Source organism: Rhinoraja longicauda, chromosome 22, assembly GCF_053455715.1.
Source record: "Rhinoraja longicauda isolate Sanriku21f chromosome 22, sRhiLon1.1, whole genome shotgun sequence".
In the NCBI taxonomy this organism is placed as follows: domain Eukaryota; kingdom Metazoa; phylum Chordata; class Chondrichthyes; order Rajiformes; family Arhynchobatidae; genus Rhinoraja; species Rhinoraja longicauda.
The window spans coordinates 808223-834604 of NC_135974.1; the positions used below are offsets into that span (position 1 = coordinate 808223).

The 26382-nt window shown below is 48.6% G+C and overlaps 2 protein-coding genes across 4 annotated transcripts in view; both read left to right on the forward strand.

Annotated features, from left to right (window-relative positions):
- Nucleotides 1-15356, forward strand: part of chd6 (chromodomain helicase DNA binding protein 6) — a 200385-nt gene extending 185029 nt beyond the window's left edge. For all 3 annotated transcript variants that reach the window (XM_078418568.1, XM_078418567.1, XM_078418569.1), the window contains 4 exons: nucleotides 2022-2210; nucleotides 2651-2791; nucleotides 5361-5465; nucleotides 6417-15356. In XM_078418568.1, the coding sequence (XP_078274694.1) occupies nucleotides 2022-2210; nucleotides 2651-2791; nucleotides 5361-5465; nucleotides 6417-7283 (1302 nt within the window). In that variant the 3' untranslated portion in view covers nucleotides 7284-15356. The remainder of the gene's footprint in view (nucleotides 1-2021; nucleotides 2211-2650; nucleotides 2792-5360; nucleotides 5466-6416) is intronic.
- A 4238-nt stretch (nucleotides 15357-19594) lies between these two features.
- rbl1 (retinoblastoma-like 1 (p107)) overlaps nucleotides 19595-26382 on the forward strand; it is a 40909-nt gene continuing 34121 nt past the window's right edge. Inside the window, exons 1-3 of the mRNA XM_078418578.1 lie at nucleotides 19595-20016; nucleotides 23056-23189; nucleotides 26061-26261. Coding sequence (XP_078274704.1) covers nucleotides 19885-20016; nucleotides 23056-23189; nucleotides 26061-26261 — 467 coding nt within the window. The 5' untranslated portion in view covers nucleotides 19595-19884. The remainder of the gene's footprint in view (nucleotides 20017-23055; nucleotides 23190-26060; nucleotides 26262-26382) is intronic.

Below are 26382 nucleotides of genomic sequence, written 5' to 3' on the forward strand. Positions count from 1 at the left end.
CACTAGTTACTATGTATGTTATCCCACTTTCACATCCTACGCACTGGGAGCAATTTACCTACAAACCTGCACAACTTTGGGATGTAGGAGGAAACCGGAGCACCAAGAGAAAACCCACGCAATCACAGGGAGAACATACAAAATCTGCACAGACAGTGCCAGTAGTCAGAATTGAACCCAGGTCTCTACCACTGAGGCAGCAGCTCTACCGTTGCGCAGCCACTTTGTCTTGCATTAGATTTAGAAACTTGGAACCCCATGCAATAATTTAAAAACAAACAATGTGTTGTGAATAAATTTTAATTAATTTGTTCAGCCTTGTAACTTTCACCCTCTTCCCCCATGCGCATTACTCCTGCACAAGCTCTTCTTGCTTAAGGCACCCCTTGGTACGGTGCATTTAGTACCCTGTGCTGTTTGGAGGTGCTACCGTTTGCTGAGACATTCCCCATCTCGGAGACTGAGGTTTGTGTCAGAGTGAAGCTTGACTATTATCCTCTTTCTTTCTGTAAGATTAAATGCAAGAAAATTTAAGTCAGACAGTTTTTATGTGGAAACTGCTGAATGAATAAAATTATAAGCAAATGTATGTGCTTGGTCTGCAGCAAGAGCTTAAGCCATGTTTGCTGAAGTTGTGCACTGGTCCCGTCTTTCAAACTGTATCCAGCAGCAAGACAACGATTCTTTCTGAATGCCACATGGAGAAAGTTTAGAGTTTAGAAATACAGCAGGGAAACTGGCCGAACTTCAGTCCACCAAGTCCACACTGATCACCGATCGCCCATATTCACATTAGTTCTGTTATCCCATCTTCTTGGGTAATTTACAGACTAATTAACCTACAGACCCGCACATCTTTGGAATGTGGGAGGAGACCAGAGGAAACCCACGCGGTCATGGAAAACGTGCAAACTCCACACAGACAGTACCCAAGCGTGGGATCAAACCAGGGTCTCCCGGCGTGGTGAGGCAACGGCTCTACCAGCTATGCCATGATGCTATCAGTAGAGGTTTATCCCTCCTGGAACAGAGAGTTAAGAAATTCATAGACGGGTTCAAATAAAGTAGAGAGCAACTCGTTCAGTAACGAACACTCAGTAACATACACTCAGTAACATACATATAACATATAACATATAACAACTACAGCATGGAAACAGGCCTGTCCGGCCCTACCAGTCCACGCCGACCATTCTCCCTGACCTAGTCTCATCTACCTGCACTCAGACCATAACCCTCCAATCCCCTCCTATCCATATACCTATCCAATTTTCTCTTAAATAATAAAATCGAGCCAGCCTCCACCACTTCCACCGGAAGCCCATTCCATACAGCCACAACCCTCTGAGTAAAGAAGTTCCCCCTCATGTTACCCCTAAACCTTTGTCCCTCAATTCTGAAGCTATGTCCCCTTGTTGGAATCTTCCCCACTCTCAAAGGGAAAAGCCTACCCACGTCAACTCTGTCCGTCCCTCTCATAATTTTAAAAACCTCTATCAAGTCCCCCCTCAATGTTACACTCAGTAACATACATTCAGTAATATACACTCAGTAACATACACTCAGTAACACACGTTCAGTAACACACGTTCAGTAACACACGTTCAATAACATACACTCAGTAACATACGCTCAGTAAGATACAGTCCATACATTTATGACCATAGGCGGAAGGTTTGGAGAGGAGTGAGTGATGTGATAGGTACACTCCAATGCGATGACCTCTGAATATGTTAAGGCAAAAGTGGATATAGCCTTGGAAAGCAAGAGGTGAAAGGTTACCAAGGCGGATGGAGCTGAAATTCCAGTCAGCTTATCCGTGACCGTGTAAAGATAGGGCAGCTCAGGGCTGAGTGGTGGTCTTCTAGTCCTGATTAGGAGAAAGGGAAATCGCAAGTATTTTGGAGTGAAAGCTGGCCGTGGGAGCGAGCACAAATGTTCTTTCAGAGAGCCCGAACAGCACGAGCTTGCAGGGCCGAATGGCTGCATGATTCTCATTAGAGGTTCTGTTTTTAATGAAGGAGAGCAGCCTGTCGACGCAGCTTTTCTCTGGGGTAGCTCACACCACCGACAACATGGCCGGCATGTTGATTAAACTCCCGCAGGGAAAGCAGCAACCGGGAAACGAGGAGGAAGCGAAAAACAAGAGTCTGATTGAGTGGCTAAGGCAGCATCCCACCTACACCATGGATGTGTCCAACCTTGCTCCCGTGAGTACCTTGTCATTGTTCCTTCACGCTGTGCTGTCTCTGAGGAGCAACCTGCCAACCTTCATGTGCCCTGATCCCCACCGTCTGGGTGAGCATCATGTTTGGTGAGAGCCACACAAGTGGTGACATGATGCATCACTTGTCCTTCACTGACAAGGCAGTGAGCTTCCACAGTGAATTAGCATGCATCGTCTTCATCACTGTGTCCACAAATATCCATTGGAGGTGCAGTTGTCTGCAGTTATTGGCCTGCACCACACGAGTAGCTGACTAAATTGTCTTGTGGCCACACACCGTGGTGCAAGAGAACAGCAGTAACTGTGCAATGGTCATCATCTTAGGAGAGGCAGGAAAGATCTGTAAACTACCAAATGAACAGCTTCTTATGCATCCTGTGCAACACAAGGCCAGACTATCTCATGGTTGTATTTCTGTGGCAGAATTGCACGGCTATTTTACATGGCCTTTCGGAGCGACCAAAGCAAAGGAGGCATCGCTGCAAGGATCCCAGTAAACTGGACATCAACTCGCTGACTGGGGAGGAAAGGGTGCCTGTCGTGCATCAGGGAAGTGGAAGGAAGGTAAGATTATGTGACAAGATTGTGGCAGGGCTCAGTCTGCTGAGTGGTTAAATTAAGAGTAATGGGGATGGTTCATTTATCTAAAGCTGAGGTCCTCATTGGGATAGGCATTGGAGCCTGAACAGCATCATAGAGTGATAGAGCGTGGAAACAGGCCCTTCGGCCCAACTTGCCCACACTGGCCAACATGTCCCAGCTACACGAGTCCCACCTGCCTGCGCTTGGTCCATATCCTTCCAAACCTGTCCTATCCATGTACCTGTCAAGCACAGCCTCAACTACCTCATCTGGCAGCTTATTCCATACACCCACCACTCTTTGTGTGAAAAAGTTACCCCTCAGATTCCTATTAAATCTTTTCCCCTTCACCTTGAACCTATGTCCTCTGGTCCTCGATTCTCCTACTCTGGGCAAGAGACTCTGTGCATCTACCCGATCTATTCCTCTTATGATTTTATACACCTCTATAAGATCTCCCCTCATCCTCCTGCGCTCCAAGGAATAGAGACCCAGCCTACTCAACCTCTCCCGATAGCTCAACACCCTCTAGTCCTGGCAACATCTTCGTAAATCTTCTCTGAACCCTTTCAAGCTTGACAGTATCTTTCCTATAACATGGTGCCCAGAACTAAACACAATATTCAAAATGCGGTCTCATCAACGTCTTACACAACTGCAACATGACCTCCCAACCTCTATACTTAATACTCTGACTGATGAAAGCCAATGTGCCAAAAGCCTTTTTGACCACCTTATCTTCCTGCGACTCGACCTTCAAGGAACCATGTACCTGCACTCCTTGATCCCTCTGTTCTACAACACTACCCAGAGGCCTACCATTCACTGTGTAAGTCCTGCCCTTGTTAGACGTCCCAAAATGCAACACCTGTCAAACTATCTAAATCCCCCTTCCCCAGTTTAGGGCACTAACTTGTGGGTCAGCTTTATCTCTTTCCCTGATGCCTTGAAGCTTATTTAACCATGGGCACAATGTCTGAAAGCTTCCTCCACAGACACTTCACTTCAGTTGGACAAGACCATCCTAGTCTGTAGTGGTGCTCGAGGAACATGGACTCTGGCAAGTGAGCAGGTCTGGGCGAAGGTGACAGTAGCTGTTCGATTCAGCACACACAAAAAATCTAGGAGAACGCATATTTTTTGAATAATATGATTTATTTCACCTGCATCAATCTATTATCTGCCAGGCTTTGTCCTGCCCCTTCTCTCTTCCAACTTTCTTTCCTCTGAGAATCAGTCTGAAGATGGGCCGCGACCCGAAACGTTACTATCCATGTTCTCCAGAAATGCTGCCTGGTCTGCAGAGTTTTTCCAGCACTGTGTTTTTTTATACACTAGCACCCACAGTTCCTTGTTTCTACTTTCTTCAAAACATATAAGGCATACAAGGTGGGGGAGTCAGAGTTAGGGTAGGTGGGGGAGTCAGGGCACGGGGAGGTTGGGTCAGGGCTAGGATAGATGGGGGAGTCAGGGTGAGGGGAGGTGGGGGAGTCAGGGCTAGGGTAGGTGGGGAGTCAGGGCACGGGGAGGTGGGGAGTCAGGGTTAGGGGAGTTGGGGAGTCAGAGCTAGGGGAGGTGGGGAGAGGGCTAGGGGAGGTGGGGAGTCAGGGCTAGAGGAGGTGGGGAGTCAGGGCTAGAGGAGGTGGGGAGTCAGGGCTAGGGGAGGTGGGGAGTCAGGGCTAGGGGAGGTGGGGAGTCAGGGCTAGGGGAGGTGGGGAGTCAGGGCTAGGGGAGGTGGGGAGTCAGGGCTAGGGGAGGTGGGGAGTCAGGGCTAGGGGAGGTGGGAAAGTCAAGGGCCTGTCCCACAGGCAATTGTTTAGGCGACTACAGGCGACGAGGCTGTCAGCACATGGTCGCTGGGGTGTTGCCTGTACGGTCGTGAGTCGTCCCTAAAGAGTCGTAGCATTTTTCTGGTCGCCGCAGGATTTTGAGATGTTTAAAATTTTTGCGACTGTTATTTTGACGCCAATGATCGCAGCTTGACGACTCCTGATGTAGATGCTGTTGGAGTGAGGTGACGTAGGTTGTCGCCGGTGCTGACTTCGGTGAATTCCATTGGTAACTACCTACGTCAACCGGCGACAGGTACTGGCGTCAAAACCAGAGGCCAAAATGACGTTAATTGTCTTCAGTTATCGCCGACAGGGCTGTAGCTTGTTGCAGGTAGACGTAGGTTGACTTCAGTTGTCGTAGGTTGTCACCTGCGTGATCGTAGGTTGTCGTAGGCTCAGTCATAGGTGGACGTCCTAAGTCATGACGATTGGGTTGCCGTAGCTTGCCGTCGACTAGGTGGTAGGTTGTTGTAGCTTATCGTAAACATTGTCGTAGGGGGTCCAGTCGCCGGTTTTTCGGCGACCTGTTACGACTATGAATGTCACCGGCAGTCGCCTAAAAAAATCGCCTAAGTGGGACTGGCCCTTCACAGTGAGGGATGGTGGTCGTGAAAAGGGGGTGGTCGTGGTCTGGGGGAATGGAGGCCACTGCCGAGGTGGAGGGGGGTCAGTGTGCACCTACACAAATGTCCATGAGGATGTGTCTGTGTGTTTCCCAGCTGGGGGGCGCGATGGCACCACTGATGAAGGAGCTGGCAAGATGGCTGGACGCAAACCCAGAGTACGCTGTCGCACCCGAGTGGGCGGAAATCGTGAAGCACTCGGTAAGTCACTTAGACAGGTATGTGCGCTGGAGGGGGCGGGAGATGGGAGTCACTGAGACGGGTGTGTGCTCTGGAGGGGGTGGGAGATGGGAGTCACTGAGACGGGTGTGTGCTTTGGAGGGGGTGGGAGATGGGAGTCACTGAGACGGGTGTGTGCGCTGGAGGGGCGGGAGATGACTCACTCAGACGGGCGTGTCTATGAGTCACATGTTTTGTCTATGAGTCACTCGGACGGGAGACAGGCATAGACAAAACATGGTGGGAGATGCAGTTAGGCTGCTTCACTGTTCGGTAGCATTGGCTTTGATCTTGCTCCTGCACTAAGCCCATATCACTGAAGGACTCTGCTCTCAGACTGGAATCCTGCCTGAATTAAACACCAACATGCTGCTACCTTCCTCGTTTCTGTTGAGTCCATAGGTTAACTTTCAGTGATTTGTGTTCAAGGTCTCCCAGGTCCCTCTGAATACCAACACTATTCAAACTCTCACCAATTAAATGGTCCCCTGGCTTACTCATTTTTCCTAGTGGATGACACTTCTCCACATTGTTTTTCCTATGTTCCCTTGCCCATTCATGGAGTCAATCTCTCTCCAATTGTAGCCTCCTTGCACTCTTTTCACACCAAACACTAATGCCTGGAAATATTGACATGATCCTCTCTCTGGCTGAATTCCCACTCCACCGCATTGGGTTGGTTTCTTCAAGTGGGCTTGATATTAAAGGCCCAGGAATGTGGAGGTGGGAAAGAGTGGAGACCATATCCGACAGCTACACGCGGGATCTTCGTCTGCACCCCATGCCATGATGTTACAAACAATACATCGAGGCAAAGTACAGAAAGCAGGAGTCTGCCTTCTGGTTTACTATTGATGAGCTTTGAGGTGCATCTCTGCCTAGAGTCTTGAGGTGCTGCCACACTCATCTATTACGTTTTGCTTTGGTCTGCAGGGCTTTCTGCCGGAGAACAAGTTTGGCCGCATCTTGACGGTGCCGGTGGTGAAAGAGACCGGTGCCAGGAAGCGGGGACGGAGACCGCGGAGTGAGATGGTCAAACCTGGCGGCATTATGGGTGACACCGCCTCGGCAATGGGACCAATGTTCATGAACGGGCTCATCGCTGGGATGGATCTCGTGAGCCTTCAGAACCTGAGAAACATTCATAACCTCCAGCTGGCCGGGCTGATGGGATTCCCGGCGGGATTTGCTGCTGTCCCCTCGGGAGAGGACGGCAAGAACAGCCTGAACATGTTGCCCATGATGCTCCCTGGGATGGCTGGGATGTCGCATGTGTTTGGCGTAGGGGGATTGTTGAACAGCCCATCGATGATGTCAAATACCAGCACTTCATGTACGTCTACGTTGACAAGTGTTTCCTCTAAAGCGAATAAAGGCAGTGAACAGCAGAGTGCTGCCGAGTCATGGAAACACGAGGATGGATCTTTGTCACGAGAGAAACCAGGTCCGAGTTCATCTTTCCCTGACTCTGCAGAAGCCAGAGTCACCACCAGCAACGCGTTACCCTTCAACCCATTCCTGCTGCACAGTATGCCTGCTGGATTAATATACCCTTCCATGTTCCTTCCGCATGGTGTTGGCATGCCAATGCCCCACTCTGAGGGAGACACCACTGGAAGCCCAAAGAAGAAGAGGAAGAAAGCCAAGGAGGAGGCTGCAACTGAGGGAACTGAACCCTGCCCACAGCTCATAAACGTCGAGGCGAGCACGAGAAATTCAACAGACTTCACTGCCGTACAGGACAGTTCTGTGCAGGAAACTAAGAAAAACTCTGTAGATGGTACCCAGAATGCCGAGTAGAATTTCTATTTACTTTTAGGTCAACTTTAGATTTTCTTGATTTAAAATTTTAAACCATGTTTATGACCCCTTCCTGCCTCACACTGTTCTCTTCTCCACACCTCCTACACCCCCCCCCCCCTCCACCACCAATCCACCTCTCCACTCACACTGTGTGGGGCTTAGGAATCTAAAGCAGTTGTGTTGAAATACACACTCTGAGGTTGCTTTAATGGTAAATTTTAATTGGTGACTACATTCTCCATAGCACAACTATGCTTTGATTGTTGCTTCAGAGATTACGGGGGGCAAGTATCGGGGATGGGAGGAGAGAGAGTAGGGAGGCAAAAATGTCCTGATTTTTCACCACTTAGATATCTCACAAGGGGGTTATCAACAGTTACTTGATGCCCCTTGCTCGAGGCTCTAGTTTTGTCAGTGTTTCACCTTGCTTTTTTTGTAATACACTGGTCTCAAGAGACGAGGGAGGAATCTGCCAGTTGAACTCTCCCTGGCTGGTGAGATTGAAAGAGTTTATGTGCTTGTTCTGCCTTTCCGCAGTACCAGTGGTCTGATGGTTAGTCTGTTCTGAGGCATTGTGCTGTGGCTTTGTGCCACAGTCCAGTAAACTCTTTCTTGGAGTGCATACACCACACAATAGCTGTTCCACTCTCTCTTCTATCAGTACTGATTGGAGCATTTCATGTTGGGAGAAGGGATGAGAAGAATAAAGATTACCGTGACCCTTCTTCAGAACGAATCCCCTTGAAAAGTTTGCAAATTAGACTTTTAAAATATACCTTATCCGCAATGATTTTACAGCATGTACAGAATTATTCTTTTTCTGAATTAAGGAACCAGTTAAAAAGCTGAGTGACAAACGGAGGGGAGTTGTGTGTATTACTGGCATTCTATCTCAGCATGGTGCACACACAAACCAAGATCTGGTGAGAGTGAGTTTGTAGCCCTGTATGACACACAGATCAGCAGGTTCTTTTAAGCCAAGCAGATGTAAATACTGGTGTTAATCTATAAAGGTACATTGATGCCGTAAAAATCCAAGTATAGATTAGTTGCTTTTGGTAAATCCAGAAATGCCGGAAGTACGCAGTAGGTTGAATGGCAACTATGGAGTTACTGTTTCACATCTGTGGCTCTCATACGTTCCCTTGAAAAATCATCACCCTGAAACATTAACTCTTCTCTCGCCATAGTTGCTGTCTGATCTGCTGAGCATTTGCTGATTTGGTCTCTGATTTAATCTGCAGTTTTTTGCTTTTCCAGTAGTTGCTTGTGACTAGTTCTAGCTAAACCTGCTGAGGAACTGACGAGGTATTTTCCAGATATCACGCCTTGCTTTTGTCTGCTGTTGGCAGCCAGAATCCGTATCAGTTCTGTCTGCTCATCTTGTCCGTGTGCCAGCAGGCTGCTGCTCAGTAACCAGACCTGCCAAAGGTCCCATCTCCCTTACCTCTCACCTCCATCCTCTGCACCAAACCTGCAAGACAGAGTCTTGTCGTTCAAAGTCTTGACTTCTCGGATGATGTGACACATTTTGGTAGTATTGCCAGCACCTATAGTAAGGTGTTGGGACACTGGTTTCCCTGTAGCAAGAAGGTTCTGAATCCTACTGTAGCAGTTTTGTGTAATTATAAAATTAAATACACAGTGGGTGTGTGAATGGAAGATAAGGTTTTCTGTTACTGTATGACACTTTTTTGTATTTTAGTTGTTTTATGCGGGGTGGGAAGGGAGCCAAATTATAATCAAATATTTTCTGCCTTTTTTTTGCCTTTAGTTTAGTAAATTGTTGTTATTGATTTTTAATCAAAAAACTTTTAAAAGGATCACTAAAGACCAATTTTCTTGATGACTCTTTCTGAATCCAATCCATTACAGGTTGGTCTCTTGTTTCAGAGTGGGTGGCAATGTATAACTCTCGTGACTTGCTGGAACACTGGGAAGATAGCATGCATTAGTATTATTTAATGAAATGCCCCTGTTCTCTGCACCACAAACTCCCACCTTCCAACATGTAGCTCAGAAGATGGCAGAATGCAAGCAGTGTAATTATGGCTAATGAACAGAAAGGAATATCCTATAAAGAAGTGATATCACGGTGGCAGCGTGCATTGAAAGTCTCTCACTCCAGCCCCTTCCCCTTGACCTAGCCTTTGCTGCTCTGAGCATACCAGCAGGTGGACACTGGCTTCAGTGCAGCCGGGCACAGTCCCCTGTGCAGGTCCCATGACAGAGCTTGGAGATTAAGTTTTTTGTTGATGGTTTATTTCCAAAGGGAATATCAAGTTTTGAAGTATTCAAAGTTTACTGTCCACTGAAGTTTTTTTTTTTAAACAAAAGATGTTTTTCATTTTCTTTACTGTTACAACCTTGCATAACTTATGGATTTGTGCCGTGGTCCAAATGTTGAGTCATATATTTCGTTACTACATTATTTATTCATCTGTTGAATGTCTGTTTTTTTATTATAATTATTCTGAATCACTAACTATGAAATTCTGTCTTCTGTTTTTTTTAACCTTAAAATGCAAGCAAATAGCCTTTGATGTTTGCACAATGTATTCAGCAGTTTGAAGTTTGAAAACTTTAGATAATTTCCAAAACCTTTGATTGGAGATGCTTTCCAAAGGTGCGATGTGTTTATTGAGGCGCACGCTGTGCCCCATCTGTTTGTCTGCACTTGGTCTTCATAATCCAAATCATTTTGGGGGAGAAAAGTAGTGCATCTGGTCTAGTACTGTGCAAAGTACAATGCACTTGGTCTAGTACTGTGCAAAGTACAGTGCACCTGGTCTAGTACTGTGAAAAGTACAGTGCATCTGGTCTAGTACTGTGCAAAGTACAGTGCATCTGGTCAAGTACTGTGCAAAGTACAGTGCACCTGGTCTAGTACTGTGCAAAGTACAGTGCACTTGGTCTAGTACTGTGCAAAGTACAGTGCATCTGGTCAAGTACTGTGCAAAGTACAGTGCATCTGGTCTAGTACTGTGAAAAGTACAGTGCACCTGGTCAAGTACTGTGAAAAGTACAGTGCATCTGGTCAAGTACTGTGCAAAGTACAGTGCACTTGGTCTAGTACTGTGCAAAGTACAGTGCACTTGGTCTAGTACTGTGCAAAGTACAGTGCACCTGGTCTAGTACTGTGAAAAGTACAGTGCATCTGGTCTAGTACTGTGCAAAGTACAGTGCATCTGGTCTAGTACTGTGAAAAGTACAGTGCATCTGGTCAAGTACTGCGCAAAGTTGCTCTCTGTTTGTGATATAAAGCAGCAATTAACCCGTACATTTTCTTGGAAATTCTACAAACAATAATGGTGGATGTAGATCTGATTGTTAGAAAGACCACAAATGATGCTGCTTTGTTAAAATTTGACAGCTAGGTGGGGGGGGGGGGAAGAGTTAAAGGTATCAAAAGAGGGGTGACGTATACAATATTTTCCCACTCCACCCAGCAGCTCTGTTGCATCCTGTTGCAGTTGCTTAACGAATTTGTAGCTGAACCTGCTTAATTTTACATCATGTTAATAAAAGTGTAAAGAGCAAGCAATCTACATCGAGCAAAGGGAAGCCTATTTCACACAGATGGGGGTGAAGGGAGGCGGACACTGCATGAATTAGTTGACCTCTTAAGATACTTTTGAAATAGTTTTGAAGTCAGTTGAGACATAATTTGTGTATTAAGGTAAAGCAGAGTGAGAAGTGATGCAGCGTGATCACGTCAGTTGCTGCCGGTGCTGTGGGAGGAACACAGCAGCAGGAGATGAAGGACTCAGCATCACTCAGAACCTGGTTGGAAGGGAGGGCAGAGATTGATGCTGAAACCTCCAGTGGTCCATTGTCACGTGTACCTGAGTACAGTGAATATCTTTTTTTTGCAGCGGTTCAGTGCCTTCCTACTGTGCAGGAAGAGCAAAGTTCAGGTTAGGCTCTACTTGTCATTCACACCTTCAAGTGGTTGGTAAAAGGGACTCTGGTGGAGTCCTAGATGCAGGCAGCTTCCTTCATTCAAGATAAATTTAAATAAAAGCTTTAAAAATGACCAGGGAACCTGTGTCTTTCAGTGGAGGAGTTAAAAGAGCCTTTGTGGGGTGGCTGTGCACTGAGCCCTGGCAAGCACATTGTTACAGTAATCATTGATAGCTAAAAGAATGAATTAGCACCAAATGCCAGTGGTTACACTGGAGTAGGGTGGCAGTGTAGACCCACAGAGCAACAGTTGACCATTGCTGGACCGGAATACAGCTCCTCTCCTCTATCATGCTGCAGAACTGACTCCTATCACACAACCTGCAGGCTCCCCTTTCCCTCTCCAGCCTCTGACAATGCTATCCTATCAGCATGATTTTCAAACAAAATATTTTGAAGAGAGGACCTTGACCATCAGTTTTGCAATGCGGTTGCTTCTTTTTTCCTCTTTCCTGGCCTCCACTCATACTCATCCCTAGTAAAGTCAGGACACAATCAGAATAAGACACAAACTGCTGGAGTGACTCAGTGGGTCAGGCGGCATCTCTGGAGAACATGGGCAGTCCACATTTTGGGTTGGGACCCTTCTTCAGACTCATTGCGGTCGGGGGGAGAAAGTTGGAACTTAAAAGCCCCCTCACCTATATCCACCTATCACTTGCCAAGCTCTGTCCCGCCCCAACCCCTCTTCCAGCTTTCTCCCTCTACCACAATCCGTCTGAAGAAGGATCTCAACCCAAAACGTTTCCTGTCCATGTCCTCTGGAGATACTGCCTGACCCACTGAGTTGGTCCAGCACTTGGTGTCTTTTTCTATGTAAACCAGCACCTGCAGTTCCTTGTTTCCACACAAACAGAAGAGACCATTCCAGTCTCAAACCAGTTCTGCAATTTACCTTGATGGTTTCATCCACATCTCAATACTTCCCAGACTTTGCTGATAAATTCTAGCATCGTGATAAACCAGCACATCTGTGGTTCCCTAATTTGTGGCTTAGTTAAATAATGGAGTGGCATTTGCAATTTTGCAGTCAAAAAGCATAATTCTTGCAGCTTTGGAAAATTCCGGCAGTGAGTTAGTCTTGAGTCGGGAAGGGCAGACCTCAATAGACTTTACTTTCAACATCCAATAAAAATTCCATATAGCAGACTAGAAAACCAATTGTCAAGAATTGTTAGATGTGGTCGCTGGTTACTGGAGCAAGATGCAACACTTCTTGTGGTGAACTTTTGGCCTAATGGACCTCCCAAGCTTAAAAAAAATCTCAATTTTTCATTCATTGGGCTACCATTGGGTGCAAAAAAAGGTGCAAATCCATTCTTTATCATACAGTCTAACTGAGGCAAATGTTCAAATTGCTTTTGAGCATAGTCTATACGGCTTGAGCAGACCAATAAATGGGAGCTGTCTGTTTATAACATGATAGCTCTTATTGTGCCGTGCCCCGCACAGACGTTCCCATTTCCTGTTACAAGACTTAACACTAAAAACTTAGCAAAGAGGAAAAAAAGTGAAAGCTTTTAAAACCATTCCTGTTTGCAGAAAAGCCCTATAGTTATCAATGTAATAATGTCTTTTTAAAAATTAAAAAATGAATTTTGCTAATTTGATGCAGACATGCACACTACAGGGAGCCACTTTGAGTCAAGACCGGTCAGGATGGATCCTTTTACTTGAACTCAGCAAAGTAATCTCACAAAATTAATTTTATGGGATTCAGTCCCTGTCTAAAGAGCACATTTCGAGTGTTGTGGGAAAATAACCTCAGTTCATCATTTTGTTTTTAATCTCTATGGTAAATTGACCAAATGCTGATTGAACCAACAATTAGGTACCAGTGAAGGAATTGTGAGGATGCAATGTGTCAATTAGCAGAACCAGATCAGGGTGAATAATTTGCAGTGGTTTAAAGCTGTGTTTGGAACAAGTTACATTTCTACTGCATGGCAAGCTGTATATTATGAGAAAATTAGCACAAATTGAGAATGGGAAGAATGGGCTACATATCACAAGGCCAGAACTTTTGTAAATATAAATATACTTGACATTCTTTATTTAAAATGCAGAGGGACTCTTTAGAGAATTATAGCAATAAATTAGAGAACTGTTATGTGTTGTATAAAGAATTTGTGAAGTATATTTCTGTTCCTCTGTTCATTTCAGCAGACTTTTGTTTTGTAATGAGGCCACTGTAGAATAATGAGTAAAAAGAAAAAAACGAAAAAAAACTTTAGAACTGCTTAGACACTCTGTTACACAATGACAGTGGAAAGTGAAACTAGACAGTGTAGTTTCTTCTATTTATCCTTTTAATTTGAGTTTTACTTTTTTATAGGTATTCCTTTTGTGTCATTTATATATAGGTGTACAGACTTTATGCTGATCACTGGTTCCAAGCAGTTTCCCTTTAAGAACTGTTTTTAGTTTTGATGTACCAATTTTGATTGGATCAGATGGCGGCACTGAAAGAAAAGCCCACTTAAATCAATGATTTTAAATGTTTCAGTGTTCATGAAAGGTATGTGTATTCTTGTTACCTTGTGCTACCTAGATCCAGAAGTAGCTGGAAGAGCCAGAGTTAATTTCTAACTGCACCTTGTGGTTTGCTTATTGGTTTTGAGGAGGGGTGGAACATGAGTCAGACCTTTCATGTGAAGCTGCAGTATAAATCTTCAACCCTTTTTGAGCATTGCATGTTAAACTGGCACAGGAGAAAACATCGCTGCAGCAATTAATTACCTGAATGTTGCCTTTTTCCAAATGTACCTGTTTCACAACCCCTCCACACACTGCAGTTGGTCTGCGGTATTTATACTCAGACCTGGGCTAAGGTTCCATCAACCAAAGGCTAGCAGTGACAGTGGAGCTCCACGCACAACCTCACCTCCTCCCACACTTTGGTTTCCAACAAAATGGCTTCTCCTCTGTTTACCACTCTGCCCCCAAAATTGAGTTTGAACCTCGAGATGTGAAATGGGCATCACTTCCTGCAGGTTTTTTTAATCAGCGGAGCATTTCCAGTAACCTGGCTTTAGGTATAAACTGTTCAGTGATGATTCAGGCACTGTGTTTATTCACTTTTGTTTCCACTGTTGTTTCCATTGTGTTGGAAACGGAATAAAATTTAACTATCAATAAAAGAAAAGATAAATGGAAGTTGATAACTTTTATATTTTAGATGTCTTAATTTCTGGTTAGTATATGCTGTTTGTGATGTACAGCTGTTCGAAAGACCATATTGTTGCGATCTTCGAAATGTGTGCCTCCATTGTCTGATGGATTATCTTCAGATCCACTAAACTCTGCTTACGTGCTCAGAGGTGGTCAGCTGAAGCTGCCTGTATTAAATAAAGAAATGTACTGCCTGTTCTCCCAAATCATTCATTTAGATATCTGGAGATTAACTGGGGATGAGTAACCAAACTTTTGCTTATCCTGTCAATTTCTCTCTGGTTGTTGTGGTTGGTCAGGGTCCATGAGCAAGTGTGTGGCCAGGACTGTTCTGGCATGACAGCTGTATGGCAGAGGAAGGCGAATCAAATAGCACATTGCCATGACAGTCGTCAGACAAATTCTGACTAATTTAGCTTTACACTCTTGTGATAGGATGATTTCCAAATCCTACCAAGCATGGGAACTCGTTTTACCGTCCTGTATCCCCTCCCCAATGGACCTAGTCCATCAGTTGGAGCTGGCTTCCAAATGTAGGAGCTTCTCGGCATTGGGTGTGAAGTGTGTGTAATGCAAGGTCCCTGTTGCAATCAAGGCTTCTTCCAATTGTGTTTGCCCATGTCTCCACAAATAGCATCATGGCTCGGGATTCTCTCTGCTCTTCAATCTTTTACCAGTTTCCTGTTCTTAAGATTAAGCCTTAGAAGACATTGTTTTCAAATTTAGTTGCAATACTACGCTAAGTACTGAATACCTCATTTATTTTGTAACAGTATCCCCAGTTCTACTGATATGATTGCTCTTGTATCCTAATCCTGTACCTGACTTGTTGAAAGCCTCAATAAAATGTTAACATCCTGGTACAGAGCAGTGTTGTTGTTAGCTCATGTGAGTTTCCATCCTGTTTGGTCCATACATGAATACCTGAATACCAACCTTTAGGGGTGTTTGTGTTCGAGATTGACTAATTTTAGTGTTACATGTTAGGCACTGTTTGTGATCAGTCTCTCCAGCTGTGGCCCTTAACATGAAACAGCCAAGTTGTCAGCTGACTGTTCTTTCGTTCACTACTTGAAAGTAAACTAATGACTGGGAGGCTAATTACCCTGAATATGATGGTGATAGTTTTAACATAAACAGTGGGCATTTTTGTCTCCGGCAAGGCATTTGCAGGCAGCTGCCCAGCTTGGAATATATCTGCTTGAAATAGAAATTCCTGAACATTACTCTGCCCTGTCAATTAAAAAAAAAATTATAACATACTAATTTGCACAGAAATGATCTCGACCCTAGGTTACTGCCTCTGATGGTTAATTGACTTTTAGCATCATAATCCATGTACGTGCTCTAACATGTGATCAGTATTAAATGTGTAAGGACAGTATTTTAAATAATACTGCTCGGTAATTGCATTTGGATATGAATATGCCATTTAACCCTGGGCCCATTGTGCTGCTGTTAGATCATGGGATTACACCAATGCACATTCTCCATCTCCATTGATATCATTGGCTAATAAAAATCCATCCTTTCCATCTCTCAGATTTGAATTAATCGATCAATCACCATCGAATGATTAAAACTTGCACTCATTGGGTTTCATGCAGATGTTGTGATTTTCAGATTGTAATTGATTCTGGGTGTCTCGTAAATATGAAGGGATATGGGATTGATATTAAGGAGGGGGCTTTCACGTTATGAAATTCAGAACAATTATAAATCATAATTATCTCGTGCTTAATCCCAGCTCAGGAAGAGTTCTTATCCTCCCACAATGATCAACTGGTAATGGGATAACCCAGTATACAATCCCCACTCACCCCTTTATATTCTTGCTCTCTCCCCACCCCCCCACTGTCTCTCCCCCCCACCACCCCCCTACTGTCTCTCCCCACCCACCCCCACTGTCACCCCCCACCACTGTCTCTCCCCAACCCCCACCGTCTCTCCCCAACCCCCACCGTCTCTCCCCAACCCCACCCCCCCAGTCTCTCCCCCCCACTGTCTCTCCCCACCCCCACTCTCCCCACCCCCAGTCTCTCCCCCCACTCTCCCCACTGTCTCAACCCACCCCCCCCACTGTCTCTCCCCCCCACTGTCTCTCCCCACCCCCCCCACTGTCTCTCCCCACCCCCCATCTCTCCCCACCCCCCCTCCAGTCTCTCCCTACCCTGACCCCCCACTGTCTCCCCACTGTCTTTTCCCTCCTCCCCCTCACTGTCTCTCCCCCTCCACCCCACTGTCTCTCCCCCCTCCCCTCCCAGTCTCTCCCCATCCCCTCCCAGTCTCTCTCCCCACCCCCCCACTGTCTCTCCCCACCCCCCCACTGTCTCTCCCCACCCCCCCACTGTCTCTCCCCACCCCCCCCACTGTCTCTCCCCACCCCCCAGTCTCTCTCCCCCCCCACTCTCTCCCAACACCCCGTTTTCCCCCCACCCACTGTCTCTCCCAACCCCCCGTCACTCCCCACCCCTCCCCCAATGTCTCCCCATCCGCCCGCTGTCTCTCCCCACCCAACACCCCCCCCACTGTCTCTCCCCACCCAACACCCCCCCACTGTCTCTCCCCACCCCCACCCCCCCCACTGTCTCCCCCCACCCCGTCTCTCCCCACCCCCCACTGTCTCTCCCCACCCCCCACTGTCTCTCCCCAGCCCCACGATCTCTCCCCACCCCCCCAATGTCCCTCCCCACCCCCCCAGTCTCTCCCCACCCTCTACCACCCACTGTCTCTCCCCACCCCCACCATGTCTCCCCACCCTCCACTGTCTCTCCCCACCCTTTCCCAACTCCCACCCCCCAGTCTCCCCACCCCATTATCTCACCCCACCCCATTGTCTCTCCCCACCCCCCCATTGTCTCTCCCCACCCCCCTGTCTCTCCCCCTCCCCCCCACTTCTCTCCCCACCCCACACCTCCCCACCCCCCACTTCTCTCCCCACCCCACTCCCCCCACTTCTCTCCCCACCCGACCCCCCACTTCTCTCCACACCCACCACTTCTCTCCCCACCCCCCCCCCACTTCTCTCCCCACCCCACCCCCCCCACTTCTCTCCCCACCCACCCCCCACTTCTCTCCCCACCCACCCCCCCCACTTCTCTCCCCACCTCACCCCCCCACCTCTCTCCCCACCCCACCCTCCCACTTCTCTCCCCCCCACAACCCCCCCCACTTCTCTCCCCACCCGACCCCCCCACTTCTCTCCCCACCCCACCCCCCCACTTCTCTCCCCACCCCACTACCCCACTTCTCTCCCCACCCCACCCCCCACTTCTCTCCCCACCCCACCCCCCCACCTCTCCCCACCCCACCACTTCTCTCCCCACCCCACCCCCCCACTTCTCTCCCCACCCACCCCCACTTCTCTCCCCACCCCACCCCACTTCTCTCCCCACTCCACCCCCCCCACTTCTCTCCCCACCCCCCCACTTCTCTCCCCATCCCCCACTTCTCTCCCCACCCACCCCCCCCCACTTCTCTCCCCACCCGACCCCCCCACTTCTCTCCCCACCCCACCCCCCCACTTCTCTCCCCACCCCACTACCCCACTTCTCTCCCCACCCCACCCCCCACTTCTCTCCCCACCCCACCCCCCCCACCTCTCCCCACCCCACCACTTCTCTCCCCACCCCACCCCCCCACTTCTCTCCCCACCCCACCCCCCCACTTCTCTCCCCACCCACCCCCACTTCTCTCCCCACTCCACCCCCCCCACTTCTCTCCCCACCCCCCCACTTCTCTCCCCACCCCCCACTTCTCTCCCCACCCACCCCCCCCCACTTCTCTCCCCACCCCACCCCCCCACCTCTCTCCCCACCCCACCCCCCCACCTCTCTCCCCACCCCACCCTCCCACTTCTCTCCCCCCACAACCCCCCCCCACTTCTCTCCCCACCCGACCCCCCCCACTTCTCTCCCCACCCGACCCCCCCCACTTCTCTCCCCACCCCCCCACTTCTCTCCCCACCCCCCCCACTTCTCTCCCCACACCCCCCCCACTTCTCTCCCCACCCCCCCCACTTCTCTCCCCACCCTCCCCCCCACTTCTCTCCCCACCCTCCCCCCCACTTCTCTCCCCACCCTCCCCCCCACTTCTCTCCCCACCCTCCCCCCCACTTCTCTCCCCACCCTCCCCCCCCACTTCTCTCCCCCCCCACTTCTCTCCTCACCCCCCCCCACTTCTCTCCCCACCCCCCCACTTCTCTCCCCACCCCCCCCACTTCTCTCCCCACCCCCCCCACTTCTCTCCCCACCCCCCCCCCACTTCTCTCCCCACCCTCCCCCCCACTTCTCTCCCCACCCTCCCCCACTTCTCTCCCCCCCACTTCTCTCCCCACCCTCCCCCCCACTTCTCTCCCCACCCCCCCCCCCACTTCTCTCCCCACCCTCCCCCCACTTCTCTCCCCACCCTCCCCCCCACTTCTCTCCCCACCCTCCCCCCCCACTTCTCTCCCCACCCTCCCCCCCCACTTCTCTCCCCTCCCCTACTTCTCTCCCCCCCCCCACTTCTCTCCCCACCCCCCCCCACTTCTCTCCCCACCCCCCCCCCACTTCTCTCCCCTCCCCCCCCCTTCTCTCCCCTCCCCCCCTTCTCTCCCCACCCCCCCCACTTCTCTCCCCTCCCCCCCTTCTCTCCCCTCCCCCCCTTCTCTCCCCTCCCCCCCTTCTCTCCCCTCCCCCCCTTCTCTCCCCTCCCCCTCCTTCTCTCCCCACCCCCCCTTCTCTCCCCTCCCCCCCTTCTCTCCCCTCCCCCCCTTCTCTCCCCTCCCCCCCTTCTCTCCCCCCCCCCCTTCTCTCCCCCCCCCCCTTCTCTCCCCCCCCCCCCTTCTCTCCCCCCCCCCCACTTCTCTCCCCCCCCCCCCCCACTTCTCTCTCCCCCCCCCCCCCCCCACTTCTCTCCCCCCCCCCCCCACTTCTCTCCCCATCTCTTTCTCTCCCGGTCCTTTCCCCACTCTGCCTTCATTCAGACTACATTTCCCGGCATTCTCCACAGAAAGTAGTCCGGGGGGGCCGCCCTTCCACCGCTATTTTACCCACTCCGCCTCCGCCCTCGCGTTGACACAGAAGATCACGTCAAAGATCGTGAACAGTTGAGTTAAATGTTGAGCTGGCAGGGAGGGAGCGTGGGGTAGAGGGGTGAGTGGAGGGTTGTTGTGGCGGCGGCGGCGGCGGCGCTGCCCTGCCCTGGGGCTGTGCTGTGCTGGGTTAGGCTAGGCCGGGCCGGCGGCGGCGGAAGGCTCTCCCCGGGCAGCGGGTGCGCCGCGGTTTTGGCGCCACTGGCGCGCGGGGCAGGCTGGGATCGCGGCCGCACAGGGATTTAAACCGGAGCAAAAACCGGCGCAAATCCGCCAAAGTCGCGGCGATCGCGGCGCCGGGGCCGTCCTTGCCCTGCCTTGCCCTGCCCGGCCTTGCCCTGCCCTGCCCGGCCCGTCCCTGCCCTGCCCGGCCCGGCCCGCGGCACAGCCATGCCCAGCGGCGAGGAGCGGCGGGCCAGCGACAGCTTCGACAAACTCTGTCAGGACTTGAATCTGGACCCGGAGACGGGCGCCGAGGCTTGGGGCAGCTTCCAGCGCATCGGCAGCACCTACACCCTGGAGGTGAGGGGGGTGGGGGTGGGGGTGGGGCATGCTGAGGGTGCGGGGACCCGGGGTGAGGGTGAGGTCCTGGGGATGTCAGGTGGGGGGGGGGGGGGGAGAGGGGGAGGGGTAGGACCCTGAAGGTGAGGATGTGGTGGTGGGTGGACCCTGGAGTGAGTGTGGTCCCCGTCTCCCTCTCACCCAGAGTCACTGCCTGCCCCCCAGATTGAGGGGGATGGTGGATCGTGCCCCCCTGTACGGATGGATGGATGGGTGGGTGGCTGGGTGAGAGATGAAGGAGATTGTGAGTGGGTACCTGTCCCAGGAACTAAAGGAGGGGTGCCCTTCCCGAGGGCACGGAAAGATAGGGACAATGTTGTGGCTGAGAGAATGGGTTATGGCCGTGAGAATAGTAGTGTCAGAACAGTAGAAAAGTCAGGGGGTTATGGACGATGTAAGAGCACCTGAACCCTGATGGTGGGGGCAAGTGGTTCTGAAAGCAGGATCTACATTCTGAAATTTATTCACAAAATGCTGGAGTAACTCAGCAGGTCAGGCAGCATCTCGGGAGAGAAGGAATGGGTGACGTTTCGGGTCGAGACCCTTCTTCAGACTACATTCTGAAAGTCAGGTGAGGTTTTTTGGATGAAGATAGACTACATCCTGGTGGATGGTGTGGGATTGGGATGCGAGGAGAGGGACTGGGAAGAGGATCCGTGGTCAATAATTACAATGGCCTGATCACTGGTCAGAAGTAGCCGTTATATGCTGGGTGAGTATCTGGATTATTCCAGCTTGGATCAATGATCAATATTTGGTCCAATCAAGACTATTTCAAAAATTGGAACAGTTGACAACAGTACCCCTTCATCAAGTTTATTCAACAAAGAAAACCAAATATAAATGTACAAGTGCCTAGAGGTGTTAGTGTAACAGTGATGGTGACGTAGTAGAAGGCATGGTATTGATATATTATTTTTGCGTCTACTGAGAAACAGTGAAAACCTTAGTTTCATGTACTATCCAGAAAAATCATACCATGCATCAGTACCATTGTACCACAAAGGTAGTACAAAAACAGAAAGGAAACATAATGCTGAATATAGTGTAACAGCTACATGGAAAGTGCAGATTGTTTTATAAGTGTGACGGCACAACAGGGTAGATTGAGAGGAGACACAAAATGCTGGAGTAACTCCAGTTAAAATGAGCCTTGGTCTGCTGGATAAACCAGCAAAGCTCTGGAACCAAGAGTGCCAAAAAATCAGTGGTGGAACTGTAATGAGTAAATATTAAATTTAAGTGCAAGATTATACAACTAAATTAATTAAAACAGGGTTAAAATATAAAACACAGCAGAATAGCCAATTATCACCAATGTTGGGGAGTCCAGGACCAGGGGTCACAGTTTAAGAATAAGGGGTAGGCAATTTAGGACTGAGATGGGAAATACATTTTCACCCAGAGTGTTGTGAATCTGTGGAATTCTCTGCCACGGAAGGAAGTGAAGGCCAATTCAATGGATGTTTAAGAGAGAGTTCGATTTAGCTCTTGGGGCTAATGGAATCAAGGGTTATGGGGGGAAAAAACAGGAACAGGGTATTGGTTTTGGATGAACAGCCATGATCCTATTGAATGGCGGTGCTGGCTCGAAGGGCCGAATGGCCTACTCCTGCACCTATTTTCTAGGTTTCTATGTAAACATTGATGTGTCCACAACTGGAGTAATGTGCACAGTTATGGCTGCCGCACCAGGAAGGATGCGACTCCACTAAACAGGACACAAAGGAAATTCACCGGAATGTTGTCTGGGGTAGAATTAAGATTCAGAGTAGGAGGTTTGCAGAAGAATTCTTTTCACCCAGAGTGTAGTTCAAATGTGGTGCAAACTGTTTGAGAAAAAAATGGAGGTAGGTTCTCTCCCAACATTTAAGAAGCAACTTGATGAGCACTTGAAAGGCAATGGCATAGAAATCTGGGAAATAAAATTATTCTCAATTGGTGCTTTTATGATTAGTATGGACATGGTGGAGCAACGGGCTAATTTCACCCTGGGTGACTATAGCTGTAGATTCTGCTCTGCAATGAGTGGGGACACAATCTGAGAGTCAATATCTTCACCACAAGTTTAAACATGCAGAATTCCAGCAAGTTCATGTTTCTTCTGGTGGACATGTTTACAGGCTATGAAGAATCCGTTCATTATTCAAGACTTTTATCGGAATGAGTGTTAGTAGTTCACTGCAGAACTGTTGGCATTTTCTGTGAAGATCATAAGTGATAAGAGCAGAATTAGGCCATTCAGTCCATCACGTCTACTCTGCCATTAATTCATGGCTGATCTATCTCTCCCTCCTAACCCCATTCTCCTGCCTTCTCCCCTTAACCTCTGACACCTGTACTAATTAAGAATCTATCTGTGCCTTAAATATATCCACTGACTTTGCTTCCACAGCCTTCTGTGGCAAAGAATTGCACAGACTCACCACCCTGAAGTGTCAGTGTTTTTATTACTCTTATACAACGGCAAGACCAAACGTAGACTGGGTGATCGTTTCGCTGAACACCTTTGCTCAGTCTGCCTGGACCTACCAGATCTCCCGGTTGCCAAACTCTTTAATTCCCCATCCCATTCCCACACTGACCTTTCTGCCCTAGGCCGCCTCCATTGTCAGAGTGAGGCTAAACGCAAATTGGGGAACAGCATCTCGTATTTCGCTTTGGCAACTTACAACCCAGTGGTATGGAATAATGATTTCTCTACAAGTAACCCCTGCATTCCCTCTCTCTCCATCCCTCCCCCACCCATCGCACCAGCTTCTCATTCTCACCTATTTCCTTTATCATCGTTACTTTTTTGCATATCTTCCTTTCATTTGTTCTATATCTCTCTACATCTCCTATATTCTCTCGTTTCCCTCTCCCCCAACACTCAGTCTGAAGAAGGGTCTCGACCTGAAATGTCACCCATTCCTTCTCTCCAGAGATGCTGTCTGACCTGCTGAGTTACTCCAGTATTTGTGTCTATCTACAGTATTTTTATCAACCTATTTTTCTCAGGGAGAAACTCTACATTGGCTGGCTTGTGCTCTATATGTGGCATGTCGAAAAGGCATCACCCCAACTGTCGGCAAGGGGACGATGGAAGGAAATGGTGTTTCGTTGACAAGAATTCTTCGCTCGTCAAAGTTAAGGTAACAATCATCCCATGTTCCCAAGCTGGAAGCTGGCATTTGGTACATTCCACTTCCTTTTGTCTGGCAAGGTACAATACTGATGTTTATAAGACTGACACTTGGTCCTGGCTGAGTAATTTGAAAGAACGCTCTACTTTGTGGTTTTAAGTATAATGGGATTTCTATCTACATTTTGCTGTTGGAATTTGCTTCTGACGTGACCGTAGCTGATACATCATTGGTTTCAAATTAGCCTCAACTGTTATCTCGGTTAAGGACAGGATTGTTAATTACATTCTGTTAAATTATTATTTTAAAGTTAAGCCAAACTGCAGGGTAGCCAATGGTATTCTGGACTATAATTTGAGTAGGATCTGAACTAAAGTTCCACCTTAACCCTTCCCAGCAAAATGTAGAACGGTGAAAATATAGTATTACAATGAAGGACCAATAGTTGGAAGAATTGAGGAAATGAACGAACAAAAGTTAAGGGAACAATTGTACTTGCAAAGCATTATTGATAAAAATTGCATTATAACCTCCCTCAAAATGCAAATCGTGTTTCCTAATTCATCAATTGTGTTATAAACAGTTAGTTCATGGAAGCACATGCTATAGTAGAACGACACATTGACAAGGCACAGATGGGGAGATAGAATAGCAGGGGCATCTTAAGAAAGAAATAGAGGGCATTGATTTAAGATGAGAGGAGGGATTTTAAAGGGAATCTGAGGAGAAATGATCTTGTTGCTATCAGGAACACACTTCCAGAGAACATGTTGGTCAGTGTGGGCAAGTTGAGCCGATGGGCCTGTTTCCATGCTGTATGGCTCTATGACTCGCCGGTGCTGTCGGTTCCTTCCACTGCTGCTCTGTGCATGTGCTGCAGGCTGCATTCGAGCTGCTCGCTCACCTGGCATCAACATCATGGCGTGTGACCAATGCAACCACGCTACCTGTCCACCTGTCTCTTCCCTCAGCCTCTATCTCCCACCAGGAAGGTCTTCAAGCCCTCCATTTCTTCCTCGACCGCAGAACCAGCCAATTTTCCACTACCAACGCTCTCCTCTGCCTAGCCGAGTTGGTCCTCGCTCTTAACGACTTTTCCTTCGACTTCTCCCACTTCCTCCAAATCCAAGGCGTAGCCATGGGCACTCGCACGGGCCCCAGCTATGCCTGCATCTTTGTAGGGACTTTGAACAATCCCTGGTCCAAGCATATGCTGGCCTTCTCCCCGAACTCTATTTCCGCTACATTGACGACTGCATCGGGGCCACCTCCTGCATCCATGCAGAACTCACGGACTTCATTAACTAATTTCATTCCTGCACTCAAATTCACTTGGACCATCTCTGACATCTCCCTACTGTTTCTTGATCTCACCATCTCCATCACAGGAGATAGACTGACATCTATTTAACTTACTGACTTCACTTCTTCCCACCCTGCCTTCTGCAAAGACTATCTAGTACTCCCAATTCCTCTGTCTACGCCACATCTGCACCCAAGATGAGGTGTTCCATACCAGGACATCTGAGCCGTCCTCATTCTTTAGGGAATGGGGTACCCCTCTTTGTACTCAGTAAATTTCCTCACTTCAAGAGTAATCTTTAGAGAACGGTGGGATTCCCATCTTCCATCATAGATGAAGCCCTCACAAGGGTATCCTCGATATCCTGCAGCTCCACTCTTGCTCCCCTTCCCCCAGTCGCAACAGGGACAGTGACCCCCTCGTCATCACATTTCACCCCATCAGCCGTCACATACTGCACATAATTCTCTGACATTTTTGCCACCTCCAACAGGATCCCACCACTAGCCACATCTTCCCATCACCTCCGCTTTCCGCAGAGACTGTTCCCTTCGCAACTCCCTGGTTAACTGTCTCATCACACCCAAACCATCCCCTCCCCACGTACTTTCCCCTGCAATCACAGGAGATGCAACCTGTCCCTATACCTCCTCCATCCAAGGACCCCGGCAGTCTTTTCAGGTGAGGCAGAGGTGCACTCCTACTGTATCCGCTGTTCCGGGTGTGGAGACCAAGCGCAGATTTGGCAATCGTTTCGCTGAATACCTCCGCTCAGTCCGCCTAAACCTACGTGATATGCCGATTACTAAACACTCCAACTCCCCTTCCCATTCCCATACTGACCTTTCTGCCCTGGGCCTCTGCAAATTGGAGGAACAGCACCTCATATTTTGCTTGAGCAGTTTACATCACAATGGTTTGAATATTTACTTTTCTAACTTCTGGTAACCCTTACTGTCCCTCTCTCTCCATCCCTCTCCCTTCCTAGTTCTCCGACCAATCTGACTGTCCCCCTGATTAAATTTTATCTCTGGATGCTTCGTTGTCAACTTTTCTGAGCTAACAATGAACAATTCTACATTTTCCTTGCGCTTCATCCCCTGATATCTCATTGTCACACCTTACCCTTCCATATTTCTGTATCTCCCTTCCTCTGATTCTGTCTGAAGAAGGGCCTCGACCCAAAACGTCACCCATTCCTTCTATTCAGAGATGCTGCCTGTCCCACTGAGTTACTCCAGCATTTTGTGTCAATCTCTGTGTAAACCAACATCTGCAGTTCCTTCCTACACCCTCCCTTTGCTTCCATGAACTAAGGTCACCACTTCCCGAACTGACCATGAAACTGTAGGGCACTCTCAGAGACCACGGGGTGTGCTCACCCGCTTTCCTTGTCACCTTCTCCGCAACCATCTTGAGTTATTGGAATGTTGGTGTGTATGGCCCATTAGTGTGCTGCGCAACTCTATGACTCTAAAAGTAAAACTTCGCTCTTTCTCTGCACCAGCAATTATTTTGAACATGGAACCTGGTATTTTGCTGGTTTTCAACCTTTTCATCTTCTGCCATTCATATAGCCTAATTCAATTCTTCAGCAAGATGAAGAAATGGTCCGATATGGCCAACTTATCCCAAGACTTCCGAAAGCGGGTAGAGCAGTTGGAAAGGAATTTTGAAGTTTCAACAGTTATATTCAGGAAATTTGAGCCTATCTTTTTGGACATGTTTCAAAATCGTCACCAGGATCCGCCCCGGCTTCAGAGAAGCAGAAAACACAGGTACGTTATTCACCTTGCTATCTTCATTTTCATTTTCATTTTAGAAAGCTATGGTCATCTTTAAGCTTGCCAAATTACAGGTTTAAAACACTGTACCGAGTAATGGGCTGTCCACTGGAAT